At 32.1% G+C, this 23,835-nt stretch overlaps 1 protein-coding gene across 2 annotated transcripts in view; it reads right to left on the minus strand.

The window, feature by feature from the left end:
- Positions 1-13,907: 13,907 nt before the first annotated feature.
- The window catches only part of LOC115876924 (fatty acid synthase-like), an 86,272-nt gene continuing 76,344 nt past the window's right edge, over positions 13,908-23,835 (minus strand). For both annotated transcript variants that reach the window (XM_030892972.1, XM_030892973.1), the window contains exons 28-30: positions 20,963-21,234; positions 17,380-17,640; positions 13,908-14,403 (exon numbers count right to left, since the gene is read on the minus strand). In XM_030892972.1, coding sequence (XP_030748832.1) covers positions 14,008-14,403; positions 17,380-17,640; positions 20,963-21,234 — 929 coding nt within the window. In that variant the 3' untranslated portion in view covers positions 13,908-14,007. The remainder of the gene's footprint in view (positions 14,404-17,379; positions 17,641-20,962; positions 21,235-23,835) is intronic.

The raw sequence follows: 23,835 nt of genomic DNA on the forward strand, positions 1-23,835 counted from the left end.
CGCTGTAGTAATATAACCAGGACCGCACTAAGGTCGGATATTTCAAATCATAAAATTATTATGTATATTTTTATGATTTTTTTTACTATTGCTTATATTTTATGATGAAAATTTATATTATTTAATTGGGTAATTATTGGGAAAACTGGAAATCGTCCGATTTTCACCAAAATTGGTATACACTCTATTTTGAGGTCGTAGATTGTTTGTTGTCGAATCTGAACCAACCAGCGACCTCTTACCGTTTTTTAGAAAAACGGAAAATAATTTCAACATTGAATTCTTCTTTATTTAGGTCTATAAAGTAATAATTTCATTATATTTTCATTATATCATAGTTTATCTAAAAGCCACACTTGATTGAGGATAAAAAAATATCCAAAATTTTATTTCCACTTTTCTTAACAAAATAATAAAATTGAGACCAGATGGAAGTTCGACATTTCATATTCTTCTTTCTCTCTCCTATGTAATGAGAGAGATAAATATATTCTAGACCTAATCTAGAAATTTGAAATTTTACAACGTTGCCATATCTTGTATTTTTTCGGGTGATTAGGGATTTTAAATAAATTACCTATTATGTGATCTGACAATAGTTAAATATACCTATATCCACAAAGTTACGCGAAAGAGTTTTGATTGCATTGCTTTCAACTTCTATGCGGAGCATATAATATATCTATGATGCATAGAATTGGTTAAAAAAGTAACAGAAAATAGCAAAAACCTCATTGTTTATCGAATACCTAACAAAATATGTGCTAGAAAACCTTAAAAATATGAGAAATTAAGAAAAATTCTATGTTGAGACTATTTTCCGTTTTTCTGAAAAACGGTAAGAGACCGCCAGGAAAAAAAGTTCAAATTCGTAATCTACGACTTTAAAATAGGGTGTATACCAATTTTGGTGAAAATCGGACGATTTCCAGTTTTCCCAATAATCATTCTTTGGCACGACCGATTTTAACAAACTTGGTGTTTTTTAAAAGGGCTTAATTTGTCCTTTAAAATAATTATCTTTTTATTTGGGACTACTGATTTTTTTTTATTGCCATTATTGACAGCAATATCTGAATATCGGTATACATAGGTATCTGTTTCTATAATACTATTTGCAAAAAAATGCAATGATGTAAACATTTTACATAATTTAATACATTTTTGTTTACTAAAAAAGCACTTAGTTCTAACTTACTTTCGTAGCCTGCTGTATTATCCGTTTTAAAGTCTAACGACATTTTTTTTGAAAAAAAAATATTTTATCAAATTTTATTTTATCAAAGAGTATTCCTTAACGCGCTATGCAAGCCGACCCTGTAAAAAATCTCAACCGCCTACCTCAACGGCTCTATGGCTGGCCGGCCAATCAGGGTAGATTTCGTCGCTGGCTCTCACCTGACACGTGCTGATCACGCACTGTGCATTTGTTTATACTGGTGCATTTTGAATTTGAATACGGTTTAGTGCTTGCGTTCAGGCTGTTCGGACATGGATGATGAAGTATTTTCAATAGCGGCTGCTAGTGCGATCATTATTGCAAAACGAAGGAGACAAAGAGAAAAAAAGGCGGTGTTGGATGTCTAATAATTTCAAAAGTAGATCCAAGCACAGTGAAAGTAAACATCTACGCGATTTACAAACAGAGAGAATGTTTTAATATTTTGTATCGCATGTCCGCTACTGATTTTGAAAGACTTATTAACTTAGTTGGCCCCGTATAGAAAGGAAAGATACAACTTTTAGGAAGTGTATTAAGGTTAAAGAAAGAGTTAAATAAAGATTGGCCATAAGATTAGGATTCTTTGCAACTAGATACTCACATACCAGTTTGGGCTATTTATTCAATGTTTCCAAGCAAGGCATTTCAAAAATAATAACAGGCGTATGCCAAACTATAAATAAAGTTCTCAAAGATCAGATTAAGATAAGTAGGCAATATAAATATAGATTTATATTTTATTAAAGGTATATTTAATATTATTAATCCAGGAACAAAACACAAATATTTGTAATTTTGAACAAAATAAAATAAGAAAAATCATCATACTGCAGTAAATACCGAATCCTATGAATGACACTAAAAACTTAACAAACAACGGAAACAGCTCGAGCGCTTTGAACCGCTGCGCCGTAACGTATGCTCGCATGGCTCCGAATCGTCTCTTTCACGTCTTTTTGATGTACCGCGACAGAGCCAAACAGTCAAAACAGGCATTTTATGAGATCGCAAGCACGTGGAGCACCGCGAACATCTCGCTCCGACTGTTTGCCATGTTTTTCGTATTTCACCTGTTCGTTCGGCCTGCTCGCGATCAATGTAGATGCAGCTTTAGGCTTCCCTCACAATGGATGCGGATACGTGCGAATTACAAAAACACATACATTCTGTTATTTTCTATAAGTAATTCAAGGAACAGTTTGACTAATACTTTTATTATTTTTTATCTCATACCTTTCCTAATATTATACAAGGTATTTCAAAAAACGTGCCATCTCTCGTGGGGAGATTCCTCACGTAAAAATAAGATTTATTTTTCATATCAACATATATCCGATTCTGCTTTGTTTTGTAGCTACAGGGTGTTAAAGTCTTAATAATATTTCGATTTATTAAAATTTTCTTCGTACTTTTAGTGTTCGAATGAAATTGTAAGGGTAAAAGTTACTATAAGTGCTACATATTTTAATGTTAAAAAGTCGATAAATTCATCGGGGCCGTGCATATGGGTTATCACTGGAATATTTTTCAAAAAAAAACATGTGCGCCACTGACTTTTTTCTTTTGATATCAAAATTGTGTAGGCCGTTTAATGCCAATTTTTTAATTATCCCTCCAATTTTTTAAATTATCTTTTGATATTTTGTCGAATTCGGCCTCCTTGATGTGCTAAACGTAATTTTATTGATCAAAATTAATAAAATTAGAATAAAAATAAAATAAATAAATTATATATTTTACCTTAATTTATTATTAAATATTATTATTAGTCCACCATACAGCAATTTCAAATAAAAAGATAATGATATTTAAAATAATTACAAAAAAACTAATTTTAAAAAGTTTCCTGTAACTCAAAACTATGCATTTCGATACACATATTTATAGGAACCTTTTTTCATATTTTTTATGAGGAATCAACGAGTAGGTACTTATTTGAAACTTATGCAAGTTAATAATATTACATTTTTTTTAAAGGTTGCTGTTGTTAGACCCGGATCAAAGCAAATTAATAAAATTACGTTTATCTCATCAAGGAGAATTTTAATCGGCATTAAACTGCTTACACTATTTCGCTAACAAGAGAAAAAAAGTCAGTGGCGTACATGCTTTTTTTAGAAAAATATTCCAGTGATAACACCATATGCACGTCCCTGGTGAATATGTCGAGACTTTTTTAGCTTTAAAATATGTCGCATTTATAGTAAGTTTTCCCTTCAAAATTTTATTCGAAACGCTAAAAGTACTTGAAAGGAAATTGTAATAAATTGAAAAAATATTAAGGCTAACACCCTGTAGCTACAAAACAAAGCAGAATCGGACCTATGTTGATATGAAAAATAAATCTTATTTTTACTTGAGGAATCTCCCCACGAGAGATGGCATATGTTTTTTGAAACACCCTGTATAGATATTCTATGGAATACCCAGGTATTTCATAAAATGTCTGGGTAAAGGGTATAATAACATTTAAACATATAATTATTATTGTATTATAACATTTAAATATACATACATTGCCTGAAGTCGTAGTCATTTTATAGAATACCTAGGTATTATACAGAATGACTTAATTTTATATTGTACCGGTAACATACAGGGTGAGTTTTCTACGATGTTCTCTATGGGTATCTCGGAAACTACTGGAGCTAGAGATTGGGTTAAATAGGGAAAGAATTGCAGTTTTGTGAGGACAAACATATGCGCCTTCCGGATTTTTTGAAAATATTTACAGTTTACTAGGCATTCCGAAAAAAAACAAATTTCGGCTATTTGAAAAATGCTTCCTAATTCCATTATAATGCATTTTAGACAAAACGTTAATCAGATAAAAGTTGTAGATAATTATGTCCTCAATGAGACTGTATTGTCAATGAGATAGAGTGTCTGGTAAATGGGGAAAGAATTGCAGTTTTGTGAGGTCAAAAATATGCGTCTTTCAGATTTTTGAAAAAAATTATGGCTTACTAGATATTTAAAAAAACAAATTGCGGCTATTTTAAAAATGTTCCCTAATTCCAATATAACCCATTATAGACAAAAAGTTTTCAGATATAAGTTGTAGATATTCGCATCCTTAATGAAGTTGTATTCTCCGTTTTTTTTCAATAGTCTGTCATTTTTAACATATGACACAAACATATATTTTTTTTTAAATGGAAACCACAGTTGAACACGGCTTCATTAAAAGCGTAATTTTTTAAGTCTTCCAGCGATAGAAGCTATAATATGTTTTTTTGTTCACAAAATTACTGAGATCGCAAAGTTACGAGCATCAGTTGCAGGAACAGTAGAAATGTCGGTTCGGGATTTATATTTTCGACAAAATACCTTCTTTCGACGACTAACCCTTTGCAAAAAAAGAAGGAGGATATGGGTGAATGAGATACTAAAAAAAGGAACGAATTTGGTGATTTTCAATATCGAGTCATTGCGATGTCCCATAAATATTTGCGCTCATGTACCAATTCATTTTTATTTTCAAGAGAAACCCGTCAGGTAAAGTACGAACAAGCAAATATCCGAACAAGACGGGATCTGTTTGTATATGTCGTAAAAGTATGCAAGTATATGCGCGAACCAACCTGCAGCAACTGTGAGAGCATTTGCATTGAAAATATGTAGTTTGAGTTTGGATCAGTCGTGCAAAGACCGACGTTCCCGTGTGTTTACGCTTCCACTGTACGACCAGCCTTAAATCACTCTGTTTTTTATAAGGCCCGACCGAGATCTCGGTCTCGGTTACAGTCATTCTCGGCTAAAAATCAGGCCGAGATCTGGGTCTCGTTCTCGGCATAAAAAGGCCGAGACAGTTCACGATTGCCAAATTAGCTTATTTTTGAGCTACCACTCCACCTATCGATGCGTGGATGAATGAAATACTAGTCGAAGTCGAAAAAAAAGAATGGATTTGATCCATATATGAACTAATCGAATCGCGACAGGGGTTTCCTGGACGGCCGAAGAATCGCCTTCGTATTTCGAAGCGTAAACAATGCACGAAATGTTTGATGTTAGTGTCTTATTAATGTAAGTTTTATAAATTTAACAGAATTGTGTTTTTATATGAATTACTCGTATATCTTACTAATAAGTAAAATTATTTTCGTAATTATTCATCTCCATACAGAGTTCTGAAAACAGCAGCTAATAAATTTCTAGTCTGTACGACCAACATGCGTCTATGTCAAACAATTATTTTCATATTATTTTCTATATGATGAACACTGCACAATTTGAAAGGGTGCAATGCTGAAAAGTAACTTTTTTAGCCTATAACATAGGGGAGAACCGGGTAGCCCCGCTCAAGGGGTAACCCCGCCCATTGTGTTTTTATCCTAACGACTCCTGTATTCCTAGCGGCATCTATCGTCAAGTGCGCATATTAAGGCAAAAGAAAGATTTGCGGGACAAACGCGCCATTATTTCAACTTTTCGCGGTCAGTCCTGGTCACTCCACTGAAAACGTTCAGAGTGGTAGGCCGGTATAGGTTATGTGTAATTTTCAGAACACCGTAAGTGAACCAAATTTTTATTAAATAGATATGTTTATATAACCAAAGTGAAGATAATTAATCATGGTTTATTGTTAGATATCATTTGTTTCATATTTGTGCTATCTTTTTTTAATAAAAAATACTTTATGAAAAATAGAAAAATCGGGTATGCCCGCCCAGAATGAGCGGGGCTACCCGAATCGGTTTTCTTCTCTTGTTTTTAATAATATATTTGTATATTTTATATATTAGATGCCACATTTTAGACAAAGACAAACAAATAGGGGCTCATGGACTGTTGAAGATTTAGAACGGGCTAAACATGCTGTTGTGGAAGGAATGGGAATAAGACAAAGCGCTAGAATTTTTGGTAATAATTTTTTACAAGGGTCAGGGAATTTTTATTAATATAATTAATTCTGGTTTTAGGGATACCATTCTCCACATTAAAGGACCGTTTAAAATCTAATGATTTGTCTAAACCTAAGCTGGGTCGCTATAAACCAATTTTTACTAATGACCAGGAGAGTGAAATAGTGCAACATTGCATATATTTGGCAAAAATGTTTTACGGGCTGACCCCAACCGACTTAAGAAAACTTATATTTGAATACGCCGAGTCAAACTCGATCACCCACCGTTTTAATACAACTAAAAGAATGGCGAGAAAAGACTGGTTTGGTGCCTTTATGAAGAGAAATCCACACATTAGTCTTAGAAAACCGGAGGCAACAAGCTTAGGCAGAATTTCTGGATTTAATCAAGAAAGTGTTGCGTTATTCTACAAGAATCTTGGCAGTACACTTGAAAAGCTTCAATTTGGACCTCATCGGATCTATAACATGGACGAGACGGGTATTACCACCGTACAAGCTCCGACCAAAGTGATTGGCCCAAAAGGCACCAAACAACTTGGGAAAGCGGTTAGCTATGAACGTGGGCGGAATATTACTGTATGTGGCTGTATCAGTGCATTAGGTTCTTTTATTCCACCTATGTTCATATATCCTAGGGAAAGGATGTCAGATCAGCTAAAAAGAAATGGCCCAGTTGGTGCAAAATACACCTGTTCTTCGAAAGGATGGATAACAGAGGGGTTGTTTGTTGAGTTGCTCCATCATTTTAAGCTGCATACTGCTTGTTCTATTGATTGTCTTCTTCTGTCGTGCAAATGGTATTACTGTATTATCTTTCCCACCTCACACGAGCCACAAGCTTCAACCTTTGGATCTCTCTGTTTACGGTCCTTTAAAAAAATCATATTCAAACGAGTGCTCCACTTTTATGAGACAAAATCCCCACCAAAAGATTACCCCATATGATGTGGCAGAAATATTTAATAAGGCATTTGTAAAGATCGCGAGAATAGAAAAAGCCCAAAAAGGATTTCAAGTTAGTGGAATTTGGCCTTATAACCCATCGATATTTAGCGAAGATGATTTTCTCCCAGCAACTGTTTCTAGAACCAATCTAATAACTGATGTAGGTCAGCCTCAAATTGTCAGCAAGGGCGGTGTTATTAATTTTGAAGCAAGCACCTCCAAAGCATCTACGGATCAGCTTAAAAATATCAGTATCTCCGAAGCTTCTGGCCAGAAAAGATACGTTGAATTTAAAGAATTATCACCAATTGTCAACACCAACAATAAAGGCCTAGTTACAAAAAAAAACTAGAAGCTCAATCACATCTAAAATATTAACAGCCACAACAGAAAAAGAATATCTGGAACAAAAAGAGTTGAAGAAGAAAACAAAAAATAAAAATTCTAAAAGCAAGAAGCAGAAGACTAAATTACATGTAAGAAGAGGTGTGGAAAAAATTAAAAAGAAAGTGTTTGAAGAATCTAGTTCTAGCGAAGTATCTATCGAAAACATATGCGATGACAACAGTTCCGACGACATGGAAGACTTTATGGAAGATGCAATGTGCATAATCTGCAATGAGTTCGGGAAAACGGAACTTTGGTTCCAATGTGGACTGTGTAAAAAGTGGGCACACAAAGATTGTACGGGCCAAGATGGTTCCAAGCCCTATATTTGCGATTTTTGTTTGTAGTATACCTTAATAATAAACATAAATGATTAATTTGTTACAGAATATGTTCGATTGTGTTTATTTATACTTTCTGAATTAATATTAAGGCTCTTGAGCGGCGTTACCCGATATGATGAGACGGGTGGGCGGGGTTACCAACCCTGTCGGGTACCCCCGTCCAAAGCAGACTTTTTTAAAAATTGCATAATTTCAATGAAAACACTTTTTTTCTGTCAGAATTAGCACATGCTCAGAAAAACAATGGACCAAAGAAGTGCATACACTATTGAATCGAAAGATAAGTGTCACGGATCATTTTTAAAACCTATATAAGCTTAAGTGGGCGGGGCTGTCCGGTTCTCCCCTACTCGTAGACTAAAAAAAGTAAATTTTTTAGTATTATCTGCCAATAAAACCGTTTCTGCCTCAAAATAACGTTTTTATTACATTATTATGAGATGTGTTTTCATATAATAAACTATTAAATAAATATTGCATCGTGTCTCGGTCTCGGTCTCGGCCGAGACTAAAAATCCAGGTTCGGTCGGACCTTAGTTTTTTAGTTTTAGCCACAGGAATATTCAGCAGAAATTGTTTTCTGAAAGTCATGGACACTAAGAGAATTTTACAAATAATAAACAAAATAATTATTTATAACATGACTATTAAAATTATTATTTATAACTAGAAACTGCATTATGTGTAAAATGCATATTCATAAATGCTAAATATATGGGTTGTTTGTTTTAATGAATCATGCATATATAATAAGTATAAATCATAGATTTAGTAAGAACAGATATCACATTGTGCATTTTAACCCGATCAAACAATCGGAGGTTAACTACGTACTGTAAAAAACCAACTGAGATAGAGAAGGCGACATTGCCACATCTCAAATTTGCGCCTATCTACTTAGTTTGCAGAATACCCTGTATATTATTATTGTTTTTAGTTTCTACGATAAAATAAAGGTGAAATTTGATCAGGTTTATTACACTTTAACCTTACCGTTTTTGAAAGATTTTCAATTTTGTGAAATTGCAGTCAAAATTTTAAGGCTTCATTTCTCCAAGGGTATCAATGTTTTTAATACTAAATATTTGCTGCAGTTTATTTTGATCAGTTATTGTGTTGCAATATCAAAATTAGGCTACCTTATACAGAGTGTCTAAAATTTTATTTTAAATAATTACTAGCTTATAAACAGCAATAACTTGTTTAATTTAAATGGAACACCCTGTACATTTTATGAGAATCAGATGCATAATTTAATTGTGTATAAAATTGTATTATACCATTTTTTACCTATAGCTTCAAGTTTGAAAATGCATTTTCTTGTAATTTTATATTCATTTATCAATATACCCATGGAATACTGGACATTTTAGATTATTTTTAAAGGAATTTTGCTCAACAAATAAACCAAGTTGGTTACCAGACCTTTTTTACATTTACTTGCTTAATTATATCTTATATCTGCCCCTTCGGTCTTGTTTAGACAAGTTTTTACCACCGTACAATACAAATACCTCTTCCATATAGTTTGTTTATTTTATTATAAAATAAAAAAAACTGTTTAAATATTTGTTAAAGAGGACCAATTAATATGATTCAGTATTCAAACTACATTAATTTGCTGTTTGCAAAATTAATTAATAATACGTTTTTCAAAAACTAAAAAACTGAATTTTTATGTGTATTACAGTGTGGTAAAAGTAACACATTTAAAATGATATTTCATTTTTTGACAAATGTTATTTGTAACAACAGAGACATTCATTTTTATAACTTATTATTATATTGATTTCTGATTCAAATCCACATTTATTTAGAATAATTTATTCAAACATAATTAAGTATGTAATTAATTACTATTTGGATTGGAAATAATGGTGGTATATTTAATTAATGGTATACTCTTTATGAAGATTTAAATAGTTTTCTTTTGCATACAAATGGGTTAGTAATATTATCATTTTGGTAAAAACGATAATATTACTAGCCTGTACATTTATTACATTTGTTACTTTAAAAACAATCTAAAATGATTGCGGTCTAACTAAATCGTTACTAATTACTAATTTTGAAAAGTTTTTTAATATCAAAAGGTACAACTAAAACCTAAACTATCATTTGAAATTAAACAGGAAATTCTAAATAATGTTTCCTATTCTAAACAAAAGAAAAATTTATTTATAAGTTTTATAACACATCTAATTAAATTTGGACGAAGCGAATATTTCTGTTTTGCTGTAGGTAATTTTTCTCAGAGATTAAACAGGAAGTTCTAAGTTCTCTTGTTCTCTCAGGGGAAAATACGTAAATAAAAAATGACTTTTTAAGTCAAAATTAAAAGAAAATGCATTTTCTATGAAAAACTTGAAGGGATAGGTAAAAAGTGGCATCATACAATTTGATAGACAATTAAATTATACATCTTGATTCTCCTGAAAATATGCAGGGCAGTTCCATTTTAAATTAAACAAGTCTATTGCCCTTTAAAGCTAGTAATTATTTAAAATAAAATTTTTAGACACTCTATAAGGTAGTATAATTTTTATTATTGCAACACTGTAACTGATCAATAAATAACTTCAGTAAAGTATTTAGTATTAAAAAACTTTGATACCCTTGGAGAAATGAAGCCTTAAATTTTTACTGCAATTTCACAAAATTGAAAACTATTTCAAAAACGGTAAGATTTAGGGTGTGATAAACCTGAATAAAAATTACCTTTATTTCAGTATTAGAATCTAAAATAGAACTAATATACAGGGTGTTCCATTTAAAAAAATAAACTATAGCATTTTTTTTACTTATTGCTTTACTTTTTACTTTACTAATTAAATTCGTTCCAAAAACGATACGCCACTGGCCAGAAAATAAAACTATAGCATTTTTTACTTATTTGGGACACTCTGTATCTTGTAAAATTATTTCTAAATTGTAGCTCTAATAGTCCTTCAACGAACCCAAAACTTAAAATTTGTAAAAATCTAATCGTTTAGCTACAATACCCCGTGTCGTATGTGGTGAACAACCCTGTATAATAAGTATAAATAATTAAATATTGTGATTTAGAATACTAAAGAGTAAACTAAAACTAGCTTCTCATTGTTTATTTGTTTGTAAACATATTTGTGTAATTAAGTCTTGTTATCATTTTTTTATAAATTAGTTGTAGTTGATAAAAAAAATTAACCAAAACCACACTAAAGACACGTCTACAGATTATGTTTTTACCTGTCAGGTATGACGGATTAAAGACTAAAGTATACACTGGAAGTTTAACCTGCGGATTTATTAATTATAGAATTCGTCCGAGCATTGAGCTTACTGAAGTTGAAAAAAAAGAATGAAATTTTACTACAAAAACTTTTTTTATGGTTTAAATTCACTTGTAAACACACTAAGCTAATAGTAAAAATAGTAGTTTGGTAATAAACATTAAATATCCCTAAACAGTTTTGCAAAATTATACAAGGTGTTTCAAAAAACATATGCCATCTCTCGTGAAGAGATTCCTCACATAAAAATAAGACTTATTCTTCATAAATACGAGTAGGTCCGATTCTGCTTTGTTTCGTAGCTAAAGGGTGTTAAAGTCTTAATAATCTCTCGATTTATTATAATTTTCTTCCAAGTACTTTTAGTGATTAGAATGAAATTTTGAAGGTAAAAGTTACTATAAGTGCTACATATTTTATTGCTAAAAAAGTGCATATATGGGTTATCACTGAAATATTTAAAAAAAAGCAGGTGCGCCACTGGCTTTTTTCTTTTGATATCAAACTTTGAATAAGAAGACTAAGGAAGGAGCATATCAAAAATCTTAGGTACACCGCGATGGGCCTCAAATATGGCCGACTTAAATTCCGGTTTATCAGTGTCGTTCTAATTTTATTTAAAAAATGTAAAACTATGATGTAGGGTAGACGTGGGGTAGACTCAATAATTTGTTGTTTTATTTTACGTTGTGAATAAATGTTGGTAGTTATTAAAATTGTTATAAAAATATATAATTCTAATTAAAATAGATAAGTTAGAATAAGTATTTATTAACACAAACATCCGATACGCTACTGAAGCAGGTAAGTCAAATTAACGTATCTAAATTCTTTGACATCTAATCTTTGACAAGTAATAAATAAATAAAAGCTAAAATGCAAGAAAAATATATAATTTAGTTTATTTAAGTGAATTTCATAAATGATCGGTTTACTACATGTATGTATATTATATAGTCACTTACTAGCGAAAAGTTGTTCCATTATTTCACAACAACTATCAGTAGTAGAATAAATAATAAATAACATAAAATAAGCTCCGTAAAGACTGACAAATCCAAAAAATTTCAAATCAAATTCAAATGTGTCAAATGAATCGTCAAACAGAACTGTCAAGGATCCCCACCCTAGAGAGCTTTTATGGTGGCTTTTCCGCCCACCATGCATGAATACATGGATAGCATTATGCTCCTTCCTTAGTCTTCTTATTCAAAGATATCAAATTTGTGTAGGTTGTTTAATGCCTCCTTGATGAGATAAAGGCAATTTTATTAATCACAATTAATAAAATTGAAATAACCCAACCTAACTTAACACCCTGTATATACAGGGTAGCGCCTCTTATACGACGTGGAGGCTCCAAGGAGAACGACAGTTTGTATTGAGATGAAATTTTGTGAGCATATGTAGGTTAATTCGGGGCACTTTCTAAAAATATAGAGAATTGTACAGGGTGACCGCAAAAACAGTTACATATCAAAGTTGTGTTTTTTGTAATATATTAATTTATTTTAGGATTCTGGGGGAAAAATAAAGGCTAGTTTTATTAGAGAAGTATATGACTAACTTGTAAGGTCTTTGACATATTTAACATTTTCTAAATGAAGAACAGTTTTTAAATTACAATAAAAGCTACCTAAATTGTAATATACCCGATATCATGCAATATGTAGTTAAAATAATTATTGTAGTTTAAATCAAATTAAAACTTGACACAAAAAGTTATACAGGATGAGACAAAATTAATATTGCACATTTGTCACCTCTAAAACCAAGTTACTATTTTATTTTAAATGGAACACCAGGTATATTATTCCAATATTCAATGGGGAATTCATGTCTCTTCAAAATACTATTAAGGTTACCTACCCCTGAAACATAGATTTTCTTAGATATTTTCATTTTTATGATTTAGTATCAGGAGATCTATAGTAAAATATCGGTGGTTGTGATATATCTGACATTTTGTAACTTCAGCTTAGCTGTCTAATTAGTTCAACTATAACAACTAGTAACCCATTTTGTGTCAGTTAAAACAAAAAAAAATATTAGAAATTTGTCGAAAATGCAAACTTATCCTACGTCAGGGAGAATTGACATGATTCTATACTGTGTGCATTTACCAAATTAATAGAATAGTTAAATGCTCCTGATTTTATCTAGTCTGGTATTTTTTTTTGAGGATATTTTAAAGATAGTGCTAAGAAGATGAGTAAAGTAATAGTAGCTGCTTTTCGAAGTAGAACTTCACATATGCTTTTTAAAATGAAAAGATCTTTTGAAAAGAGAGAATCACTTTATGCAGTTAACAGGAAAGGAAGCTTTTTGAACATTTTATTTCATCTAGTTAATTTTTGTCACACAGTTATAGGCTTATATCTAGGTAGTTTTAATTCTGTAATAATTAAGATATGTTTTAAACGTGTTCTTTTTATTACCGTTGAGTATTTTACTCTACATTCTTTAATTTTTGTTAAATTAACAAAAGGAATATTGCAGCCACCTAGATTTTTTATAATAATAGGTCGGCAGAATCATAAAAATTAAAATATCTAGGAAAACCTTTGTTTGTGGTGTAGGCAACCTTAATAATATTTGGAAGATATTATATGTATGAATTCCCTATTAAACACCGAAATAATATACTGGGGATTCCATTTAAAATAAAGGAGTAAATTACTTTTAAAAATTACCAATATTCCATATTAATTTTCTTTCACCTGGTATAACTTTTAGGCTCAAATTTTAATTTGATTTAACATAGAATAGGTATTGTTAAATATCAGGCTATACAGGGTAAATTAAAATTTAGGTAGCTAGGGTTACAAAAAATTATGTATGGTATTTTTTTAGTAAGAGCTTGATTTGTATTTTATCAATTTCTTTATTTAATATAGTACAAATTATTATTCTAAAATATTTGAAAAATACCACAAATATATTATAAGCTATAACAAGTTATTATTACTCTTCCTTGGTTACTTCTTCTTCTTTACTCTCTTCTGAATCATCGACTTCTTCGCCCCAAAATATTTCGTTTATCGCTTTCGCCAAACCCGGATTTTCCAAAATCGACACGTGGTTCCCCTCGAATTCTCTCACTTCAACGGGAGTTTCCGTCAGTTTGCTCAAACCATAATCCGCATCCTTCAAAACGACACTAGTCAGCGTCGGTTTAAGGAGGACTAATTTCGATTTTAGTTGGATATTGGGCTGCCATGTCAACAACGCTTTTAAACGTTTGTATATACTGACTGTAAAGACTTTTAGGTTCTCTACTGATACTTCTTTTTGGTCGCTTCCTATTTTTTCGGCTAGGGCCATTCGGGCTTCAAAGTCGGGAAGTTTGAGCATCGTTTCCTAAATTAAAAAAAAATATCATAAGTTAAATAGCTTCGGAATTAGGCCAGTAAGCGAGGGTTTTAGGGTCCGAATTCTGAACACCTGCACCGATTGATGTGAAATTTTAATAGGGATTACAGATATATGCAAGAAACAAAAGTTATATAGTAGCGATGTGTGCTTTCACCCTGGGGGTGAGTGCCACCCTTTCTCTGCGGTGAAATATAAATCACAAATTTTAATTGGAAAAATCAATAAAGGGATGAATTCTAAGCAAAAAATGTTCTATAACATTTTTTCAGAAAATTATTATTTTCCTAGTTATTTAGGATTGAAAATGTTGATTTAATTTTTCATGTAAAAACTGCATATTTTTCTGCCATATTTTATAAATAACTCGAAAACCTAGCGTTTTATCGCAAAACTCATATAAAACAAAAATGAAGCTTTTGGGATAACTAAACAATTCATTTGAAAAAAAATTGAAAATAATGATTTTTTTTTAATTTTAATTTTTTTACAGATCTCAAAAACTAATCTATATCTAACAACGTTGCTCTCTTTCAATTTTCTGTAGATCTCCACATTTCGTAGATATTACGTTGTTTTAGCATAATAGAAGGATAAGAGTAGTTGCACTCTCCCAAATATTTTCTGCTAGTTTTTACAATCTGTCGAATATCGGCAGATTGCAGAGCGTTTCAGTTGAGTTCCGTCCGTCGACCTGTGAGGTTCGAGCGTTGCGTCCCAGCACAGAGACGGATTGACAAAAAATGGTGACAACCATCCTTTGCTTGCTGTTTAACGAACTGCACCATCATTGACCAAAATTTACTAGTACCGAGAAAAAGCAGGAAATCCCGGTTCCTTTGAGGCGTTTGTACAGAAATTACCGGTTCCGAAAAACAGCTCCGGTTACTTCGGTTTAAAAAAACATAATTTCTTGATAATATGGTACCTAGGGTTCAAAACCGGAAATTCCGGGTTCTTTTGAGATATCAAAGAGCAGGGACTCGAAATCATTAATACCCGGTTCTTTTGGTGCTAAAAACTAAAAAATTATTCTTTTATTACGTGAGAAAGTTGTGATGCTATTTCTCATTGTTCTTGCTTCTTTTCTCTTTTGAAATTTCTGTAATGTTTATTAGCAATTATTGAAGTTTAAACATGTTATTTTATTATTTAGTACAATGTGTTGTTCAATGTATTAGTTATCCAATGAAAATCTTGTCAACCAAACCAAACAAAACAAGCACATTAATGTTAAAATTAAACTTGTTTTGAATTAAAAAAAAGTTGTAGAAAATCTTTAAAATAGATAATAATATAAAAACATGTCATTATATTTTTTTCCGCATTTTTTCCCAATCGGAAGATTTTCAGATACAGAAAAATTGTTACTTAAAGGAAATGTGAACATATTCTGTTTTCAAGCAAATTTTTACTCGATGATCATTTTTTTTATTTTATTTTATTGTGAACTCATATTTTCCTAAATACATCTCTGTGAAACTATAGCGAGTGCCACAACTATACCTTGCTTAGTTATAGACCACGACTATACAGCTACGCCAGTGGTCACGGGACGCGAGAACAAGGTCATATAAAGTGGCAGAAAAAGAACAAAGGATTTGACAAGGAGTAAAACTACTAGTTTCCTTATACTATGGTTTTAGTTTGACTTGCGTTGGAAGACCACCCTTGAGCCCTTAAAACCTAAAAATCTCGTAAAAAGAGTTCAAGACTGTTGTCAATTACAGATGTTAATTTGTAGCTCGTGTAATTTCCTACAAATTGATAGTTTTTATTTTTATGATTTTAGTCATGGGTTTTGTTGTTAATCTTTTTCCGAAAAAATGAGGTGACCATTTTATTTTTACGATGTACTTAAACAGCCGTTAAACGGTAGCTTACTAAAATGCCGTTAATAGATATTATGACGTCGTTGATGTCGGCGGAAAGTAATGCCTAGCGATAGGCATTTTGCAAGAACACCTGTGGCCCCGTGACTGTTGGCCCCGTTAGTTGGTTATTTGGTGGGGTTGGTTGGTTTTTACTAATTTATATTTGTTTTTTATATTTTTTTACAAGTGTCAAGGTTAGTTGCGTTGGTTAAGTTGGTTATTTGGTGGGCTGGATAGCGTTGGTTAGTCCTTATAAAATTCATATATTTCATAAAACCGTCAAGTGCGTCTCATCAACGACATCATACCTATTAACGGCATTTTAGTAAGCTACCGTTTAACGGCAGTTTAAGTACAGCCTTATTTTTATCATAACTCCGCGAGCTTTTAAGCTACGAACTTGAAAAGACCTTTTAAAAAAACATTTAAAAGGTGTTTTAAGTACTTTAAAAACGGTCATATTCATTTTCTTCGAAAAATATGTTCTTTCGCCATTATTTTACGGCAAAAGGTTGAAATTTTTTGTTTTCGAAAAATAAAATTTCACCTTTACAGCATGATAACTCAGCTATTATTACACCTACCGTAATGAACAAAAAATGAATCGTTTAGTTATCCAAAAGCTTCATTTTTGCTTAATGTGATTCATTATATAATATGATCATTTTTTTTTGTTATTTATAAAAAATGGCAGAAAAATATGCAGATTTTAGATGAAAAATCAACATTTTCAAGAATTCATCCCTTTATTGATTTTTGTAATTAAAATTGGTAATTTATTTTTCACTCCCTAGAAGAGGTAACACTCACCCCAGGGTGATATCACACATCCCTACTATGTAACTTTTGTTTCTTGCATATATCTATATTCACTATTAAACTTTCACGTCAATCGCTGCGGGTGTCAAGAATTCGGTGGTGATACCTTATTTTTATCCTCGCTTACTAGCCTAATAAGAAATCCCATAAAATTTTTATAAAATCATGAATAACTTTTTCCCAATTTATTTTACAGAAAAAATATTTCAAACTTTTTAAAGAACTCCTTAAAATGAATCTAATTCTACGTAAATTACTATGTATTACTTACTAAATGTGGAGATATGACTTCAAAAGGAATTCGTAAAGTCATCAGGTGCACCAACAAGCTCACTTGAATCTTGTCATCGGATCCGACTTCCAAAAGGTTGGATAGAGCCGTCAGATAATCTGGCGATGAATCTATGCATACTACGGTACCTCTGTAACCTCTTTCTTCCAGTTTTTTGGCCACTTGCAATGCCACTGATCCTCCGAACGAGTAGCAGATGATCTTAAATGGTTCTGATGGTGACAGCCTTTCTTCTATCGACTACAGAAATATTTATAGTTATGAGTCTGTACAGGATTTAAGTGTCTGCTAGTAATGATAAATATTTTAACAGAATAGCAAATTTATTTTCTATAAGTACAGACATGTGAGATTCATATCAATGCACGTCATCAAGCAATATGCTTGATGACGTGCATCGGAAAATGTTTTGCGATTACCGTATATTAATATTTCTTTGGAGATGGTAAACAGTTTTTTTTTCGAGAAAGAATACTGCTCTGTGTTAATTTCTGTAATATTATAAATAAGTGAAACGTTGAAATGATGTAAATCAGAATAAAAATAAAAACAATGAAAGTTTGTTACAACAGTTTTCTTCAACTCTCCAAAAAATCCTATAAGGGTATTTTGCCGAAGAAAATTTACAAATAAAATAGTTATTTTTTGTAAACACTGCTGCGTTAATCTAAACGGAAACTACTTGTCAGAAGTTAGGTTTACAGATATACAAATTTGCCTAACGAACAAAAAAAGCTTAACGTTTCGGAAAGATTATCTCTTTCCGTCGTCGGAAGTAAAAAAAATATAAAGAATAAAGAAAAAAACTATTTAAAATATTTAAATTCAACTATTCGAGAACACTTTAGTTTTTTAAAACAGATACGTCTACAAAAACAGTCGACGTTCTGTTAAAATGACATTATATCAAGTTAAACGTCAAAATTAACAATTACTACCTGATAACAATTACTTAATAAGGTAAAACCAAAAAAACCCAAACTTTCTGTATGATTATTTTTAATTTTTACGTATGTTAAGAATATAACAATAAATATGATATAATCCAATAAATTTTTTTTTAAATATTTTCGAAATTATGGTGAAGGGTCTTTATAAATTAATTTGACAATTTTTTTGCAATTATACAATATATAATGCATACATTTGTAAAATCGTTATTTTTTGGGGCTTACTCAACCGGGTCTCACAATGCAAATTCACCTCAAATATCCATTTAGTTGGTCATTGGCAAGTACTCTCTCATTGTATATGAAAATAACAAAACAAACATTTACTGATCTGGATAAAATTGATAATTAAATAGTAAGACTCACCCGGGGGTACTCCGCCCCCTAGCCACTGACATCACTGACATTCTATTCAATATATCACATTCCATATCTTCTAGCTAGTGTCAGCTGAAACAGTACAGGGGCTTCCCCCGGACGCAACTCTGCCGCTAAACAGATTTGCATCCTAATCGAATAGGCTAATTGGGGTACCTCACTACCCCAACGCCGCATCGTGTCAATCGAGAAGACAAGGGAGACCTCAAACTCTCAAGACCAACCTCGAAGGCAAGACGTCACTAGAAGCTTTCTTCTGGTCAAACGACCCTTTGCCTTACTGTACATGCAACGTTTATAGTCAAAAGACTCATAACCCCCAAATATCAGCTCTGTGACAAAAAACAACACAACAGCCGGCCGATCCGTCTACTACTGACCTGCCGCCGACAAGCTAAGCCTGTCCTCTTAGTGATAGCGCCCACCAAAATGATGTAGCATCTGACGTGGCACGTAATCTGACAAGTAACATGCATCTAGCAAAAGTTACGTCGAATTGAACAAACGACAATAAGTGTGTCAGCGCACATTGAAGTAGCGCTGCCAGAAACGTATCATCTTTCGTTGTAGCATGCCATGCCACTGCTTCAAAACTAGAACTGGTTCTACTTTTCGCCACGTGCTATTAACACGTTACTCGAATTTGGCAAAAATGAAGGACGATCCGGACTTCAATATACGTTTTGTATCACTGATTGAGACTAAACTATGCATTTATAACCAGACTCGTGCCGATTATTTCAACAGGAATAAACAGGACTTTCTACATCAAACTAGCACATCAAAGGTTTCTTTTTTCATTCTATAAAATGCTTGAAATCTTTCAGGATAGATATTCAATTCTTTAAAAATACTAAATCCACTATTCCTTTGTCTCTTTTTGCAAAAGGTGTGTATCCAATAGCGATGCTTTGGATAATTTTGGTTCATATTAATTAGGTTTACAACTGCTAACAAATCTTCATCCTCTGAGGGCTACATGTTTTAGATGCCACATCACTTATATGTGCGCTTCCTGAAAAATCATGCAACGCTGTTGCCATATCATTCCCATGTATGTGCCACGTCGTATGCTACGTCACTTTAGTGGGCGCTCTCCCTTACATCACAATTTTACCTGATCGTAAATATTTATATCGCTTGCCAATGAATCATACTATTTTCTCTAATCGACTTTCAAATAGAGTGTTTTAGCATTACTAGATAAATAAAAAGAGAGTTTCCGAAGGAATGCATATTGTTTATTAGAATAGTGAATAAAAAAAAGCTTTACAGTTCTTTAAAATCAAAGAAGCGATTGTTATTCATTACTAACATCTACAGATGCATAAGCAATACAATAAAGGATAGGAAAACAATATAACATGCGAACATCTTTCAAAACACGAAATATACTTAGATCCATTTTATCACATACTAAACCAATGAATACAGAACGACAAACAAAAAATGTAATATACAAAATACCACGTGAATGCGATATGCGATAAATTTTACATTGGTGAAACATCTAGACCCTTAAATGTTCGAATTAAAGAACATAAAGGTTATTTAAGAAAGGTAGATTTTCACAAATCTAAGATTTGTCGGTATTCATGGGACACAGGGCACAGAATAAATTTTAATAACGCCAAAAATATAATGAAAGAAGCGATAGCCTCTAAAAGAGAAATAAAAGAGGCTTTTTTAATACAATCTAATAAAAATAAATGTATTGCTCATGCATCTGTAGATGTTAGTAATGTATGGCAATCGCTTCTTTGCTTTTAAAGAACATAACATTATACGTAAAAATTAAAAATAATCATACAGAAGGTTTGGGGTTTTTTGGTTTGACTAGGTTTAACTTGATATAATGTCATTTTAACAGAACGTCAACGGTTTTTGTAGATGTATCTGTTTTAAAAAACTAAAGTGTTCTCGAATAGTTGAATTTAAATATTTTAAATGGTTTTTTCTTTAGTCTTTGTATTTTTTTGTTTCCTACGACGGAAAGATACAAAACTTTCCGAAACGTTAAGCAACTGCTGACAAATACTTTCCCTGTGGACGAACGCCAGCAGTGTTTACAAAAAATAACTATTTTATTTTGTAGATTTTCTTGCAGTGGCGAAATACCCATATAAGATTTTTTGGAGAGATGAATCCGCCACATAGGTATCGACATTTTTTAGTTTTCTTCAACTGTCTTCCAAATTGCTTTAACGTTAGAAGATTTGTTTCCGAGTTCTTACCTCAAGACAAACATCAGCCATGCCATCAATGGTGTCTCTTTGAGACGAGTTGCAAAACTGCAAGCCAACTAGATCTCCCTTTAAACTGGGGTAAAGTGGTTTTAATACATCCACCAATCCCTCTATTCCAGGGAATAGAATTATTGGGTTTGAAGATGGTACCTCGGTCGGATCACCCTGTAATGAGAGTACTGGTATTTCAGGAGGATCTTCAGCAGAAAGATGTCCAATGATCATTTCGAAGCCGTTCAATGCTCGTTCCTTCTTACCTCCTAAAAATGGTAAATTATTAGACATTTGCTATGACCAAAATACTACCAAAATATGTACAGTGTCTTAACAACCCAAAAAAGCTCACCATTAAGTTTTCTGTTCGAAATTATTTTTAATTGATTTTTATTTTATGAGGTATGAAATTAGAAAAAATTGCTTTTAAACAAAATATTTGCATAAATTCGCGATATATTGATGCATAAAGCATCATTTCAAAACATTATATAATCGATAACATCAAAATATACACCGGGTGGGTTTCAAAAGTGGCCCACCCCTATAACTTTTTTATTTTATCAGATAAAAACGAGATTTGGTATGTTAGTATATGACATAAATTAGGATTTATAGACCTGTTCAATTCTTTTCGGTCACTTCCTGTTTCAACGGAAATGACTACAACTTTTGATTTTTAAATAGCACCCTCGATATTTTTCTAATTTATGCTATAGAAAATGACACTCTGAATATATTGACATATCATATATCAATTTTTGACATTTTCGCTTAAAAAAAATGACACTCTGAATATATTGACATATCATATATCAACTTTTGACATTTTCGCTTAAAACAAAATTATATTTTAAATTTCAATCTAGACTGCCATGCTTGTGTTAAAAATACTAATTTTTAATCAAGGAGCATTGGAAAAATATATTTGATCGTTTAATATTTTTAGTGTCTTGTCCTGGCTGGTTAACAGGTGACCAAGTCGTATTTTTAATCATATCTCAAGTTTTTCAAATTGAACGAGGGTGGTTCATTAACATATCTGGAGAACGCAGTTTTTTACGAATAATTTGGTACCATACACTTGGTATTTCGAGTCAAATTGTCGTAATGAATTGCATGTTCGAAAACCATATGTTATGAACCATATACGAAAATGTCAAAAGTTGGCATATGATATGTCATTCTATTCAGAGTGGCATTTTCTATCGAATAAAGGTAAGGTTAAGGAAATTTAATTTAAAAAATGGTCATACTACACTGAAGGACATTAGAATAGAAACTTTATTAGAACCTCGTTAAGTAATAAAAATAATAACATTCCGCTAAAAAAATATAACTGTAAAGCAAAAGTCAAATTTGAATAATTATTAAGAAATAAAATTATAATCTCAAAAAGGATGGCTGATATAGGGTGTTGTAGGCTTGGTGCATTCTCCGCCGGTGCTGCCACCATCGGAAAATATCGTAAGCAACTGGCCAATACTATTTAAACCCGTCTATTTGTATACAGACCGGACCACCGTAGTAGTAACATAGGCAGAACCGGACGAATTAGCGTATACCCGTCCGCCGGATAAAAAGCACGCGAAAAAATGCGATAAAATAAAAATAGGTAAAATATGTGATAAGAATGTTACAGAATTTGTATTTATTCGTGTTTTTATAGCCAAAACGAATACACAGATTCTCGCTACAGCTCTCGTGTAAAATTTAATTTTTAAGTACGGTACGTCTTGGTACAGTACAGTAGTAAAGTACAGTACAGTACGTGGCTACGGGGTATCCGTGAGAGGGGAAACGATATTCTCTCGATGTTTTTCGTAAACAATTAGACGACGCATCCCATCAATAAAAATTCGACAAATTTGCAAGTAGGCAATAAAATGAGTGGGCGGAGCGATTTGCGGTGACGTACTCGTCAAGTTGACGTATAAAATATATTGCTGTTTATTTAAATGTTTTTTGTCAGCATTCCTTTCATAGACACAGATCCAGCAGACGAACTGTAAAATAATGGATGTTTACGAAGTTCGTGAGAAAATTCAAATTGTAAATTGTAAATGGCATTTCCAAAAAGGTCTTATCAGGATATACAAACAATTTTTCCACAAACTTTTGTAAACAGGCCAATTCCATCTTTACCTACTATATCAAGAGTTATTAATAATTTTGAAAGACATGGTGGTGTCCACACAAAAACACAAAATGCCTGATATGTTGATTAATGAAGAACAGGAGTTAAAGCCAGTGTTTGGGGTGGTTTTGTAGGGGAGCATATGATTGGTCCATTTTTTATAAAGGGTAATTTAACTGTTGCAAAGTATTTGGACTTGTTACAGCAGCAGATTGTCGCTAGAATTCGTGAGTGATTGGGAGAAAGATTCCACAATGCCTGGTTTCAACAGGATGGTTGCCCTGCCCACAATACCCGTATTGTTCAAGAATATTTGAACAATACTTTTCCCAACCGTTTAATTAGTGAACATGGAACTATTTTGTGGCCCGCTAGATCACCAGATCTTTCTCCCAATGATTTCTTTTTGTAGGGTTATGTAAAATCCAAAGTGTATGGTCATAATAGGGCTAATAATCTGGATGAGCTTCAAGTAAAAATATGAGAGGCTTTCCAAACTATTAGCCCTAATATGTTGGCCAATGTCAGACGGGGATTTTACGACCGCCTAGGCTTCTGTCTAGCACAAGAAGGTGGCCTTTTTGAACACTTCTTATAACTTTTTTTTATTTAGAGTAATATTTTAGTTTTTTTCGGGTTTAGAGAATTTATTTATTTTTAATTTTGGCCAAACCAAACACACTCAAATAATAAATATTTAAGTATTTTTATTTTAAATGTTACCTTAAGT

This window comes from Sitophilus oryzae, unplaced genomic scaffold (assembly GCF_002938485.1).
Source record: "Sitophilus oryzae breed Bouriz unplaced genomic scaffold, Soryzae_2.0 scaffold_1440_pilon_pilon, whole genome shotgun sequence".
In the NCBI taxonomy this organism is placed as follows: Eukaryota; Metazoa; Arthropoda; class Insecta; order Coleoptera; family Curculionidae; genus Sitophilus; species Sitophilus oryzae.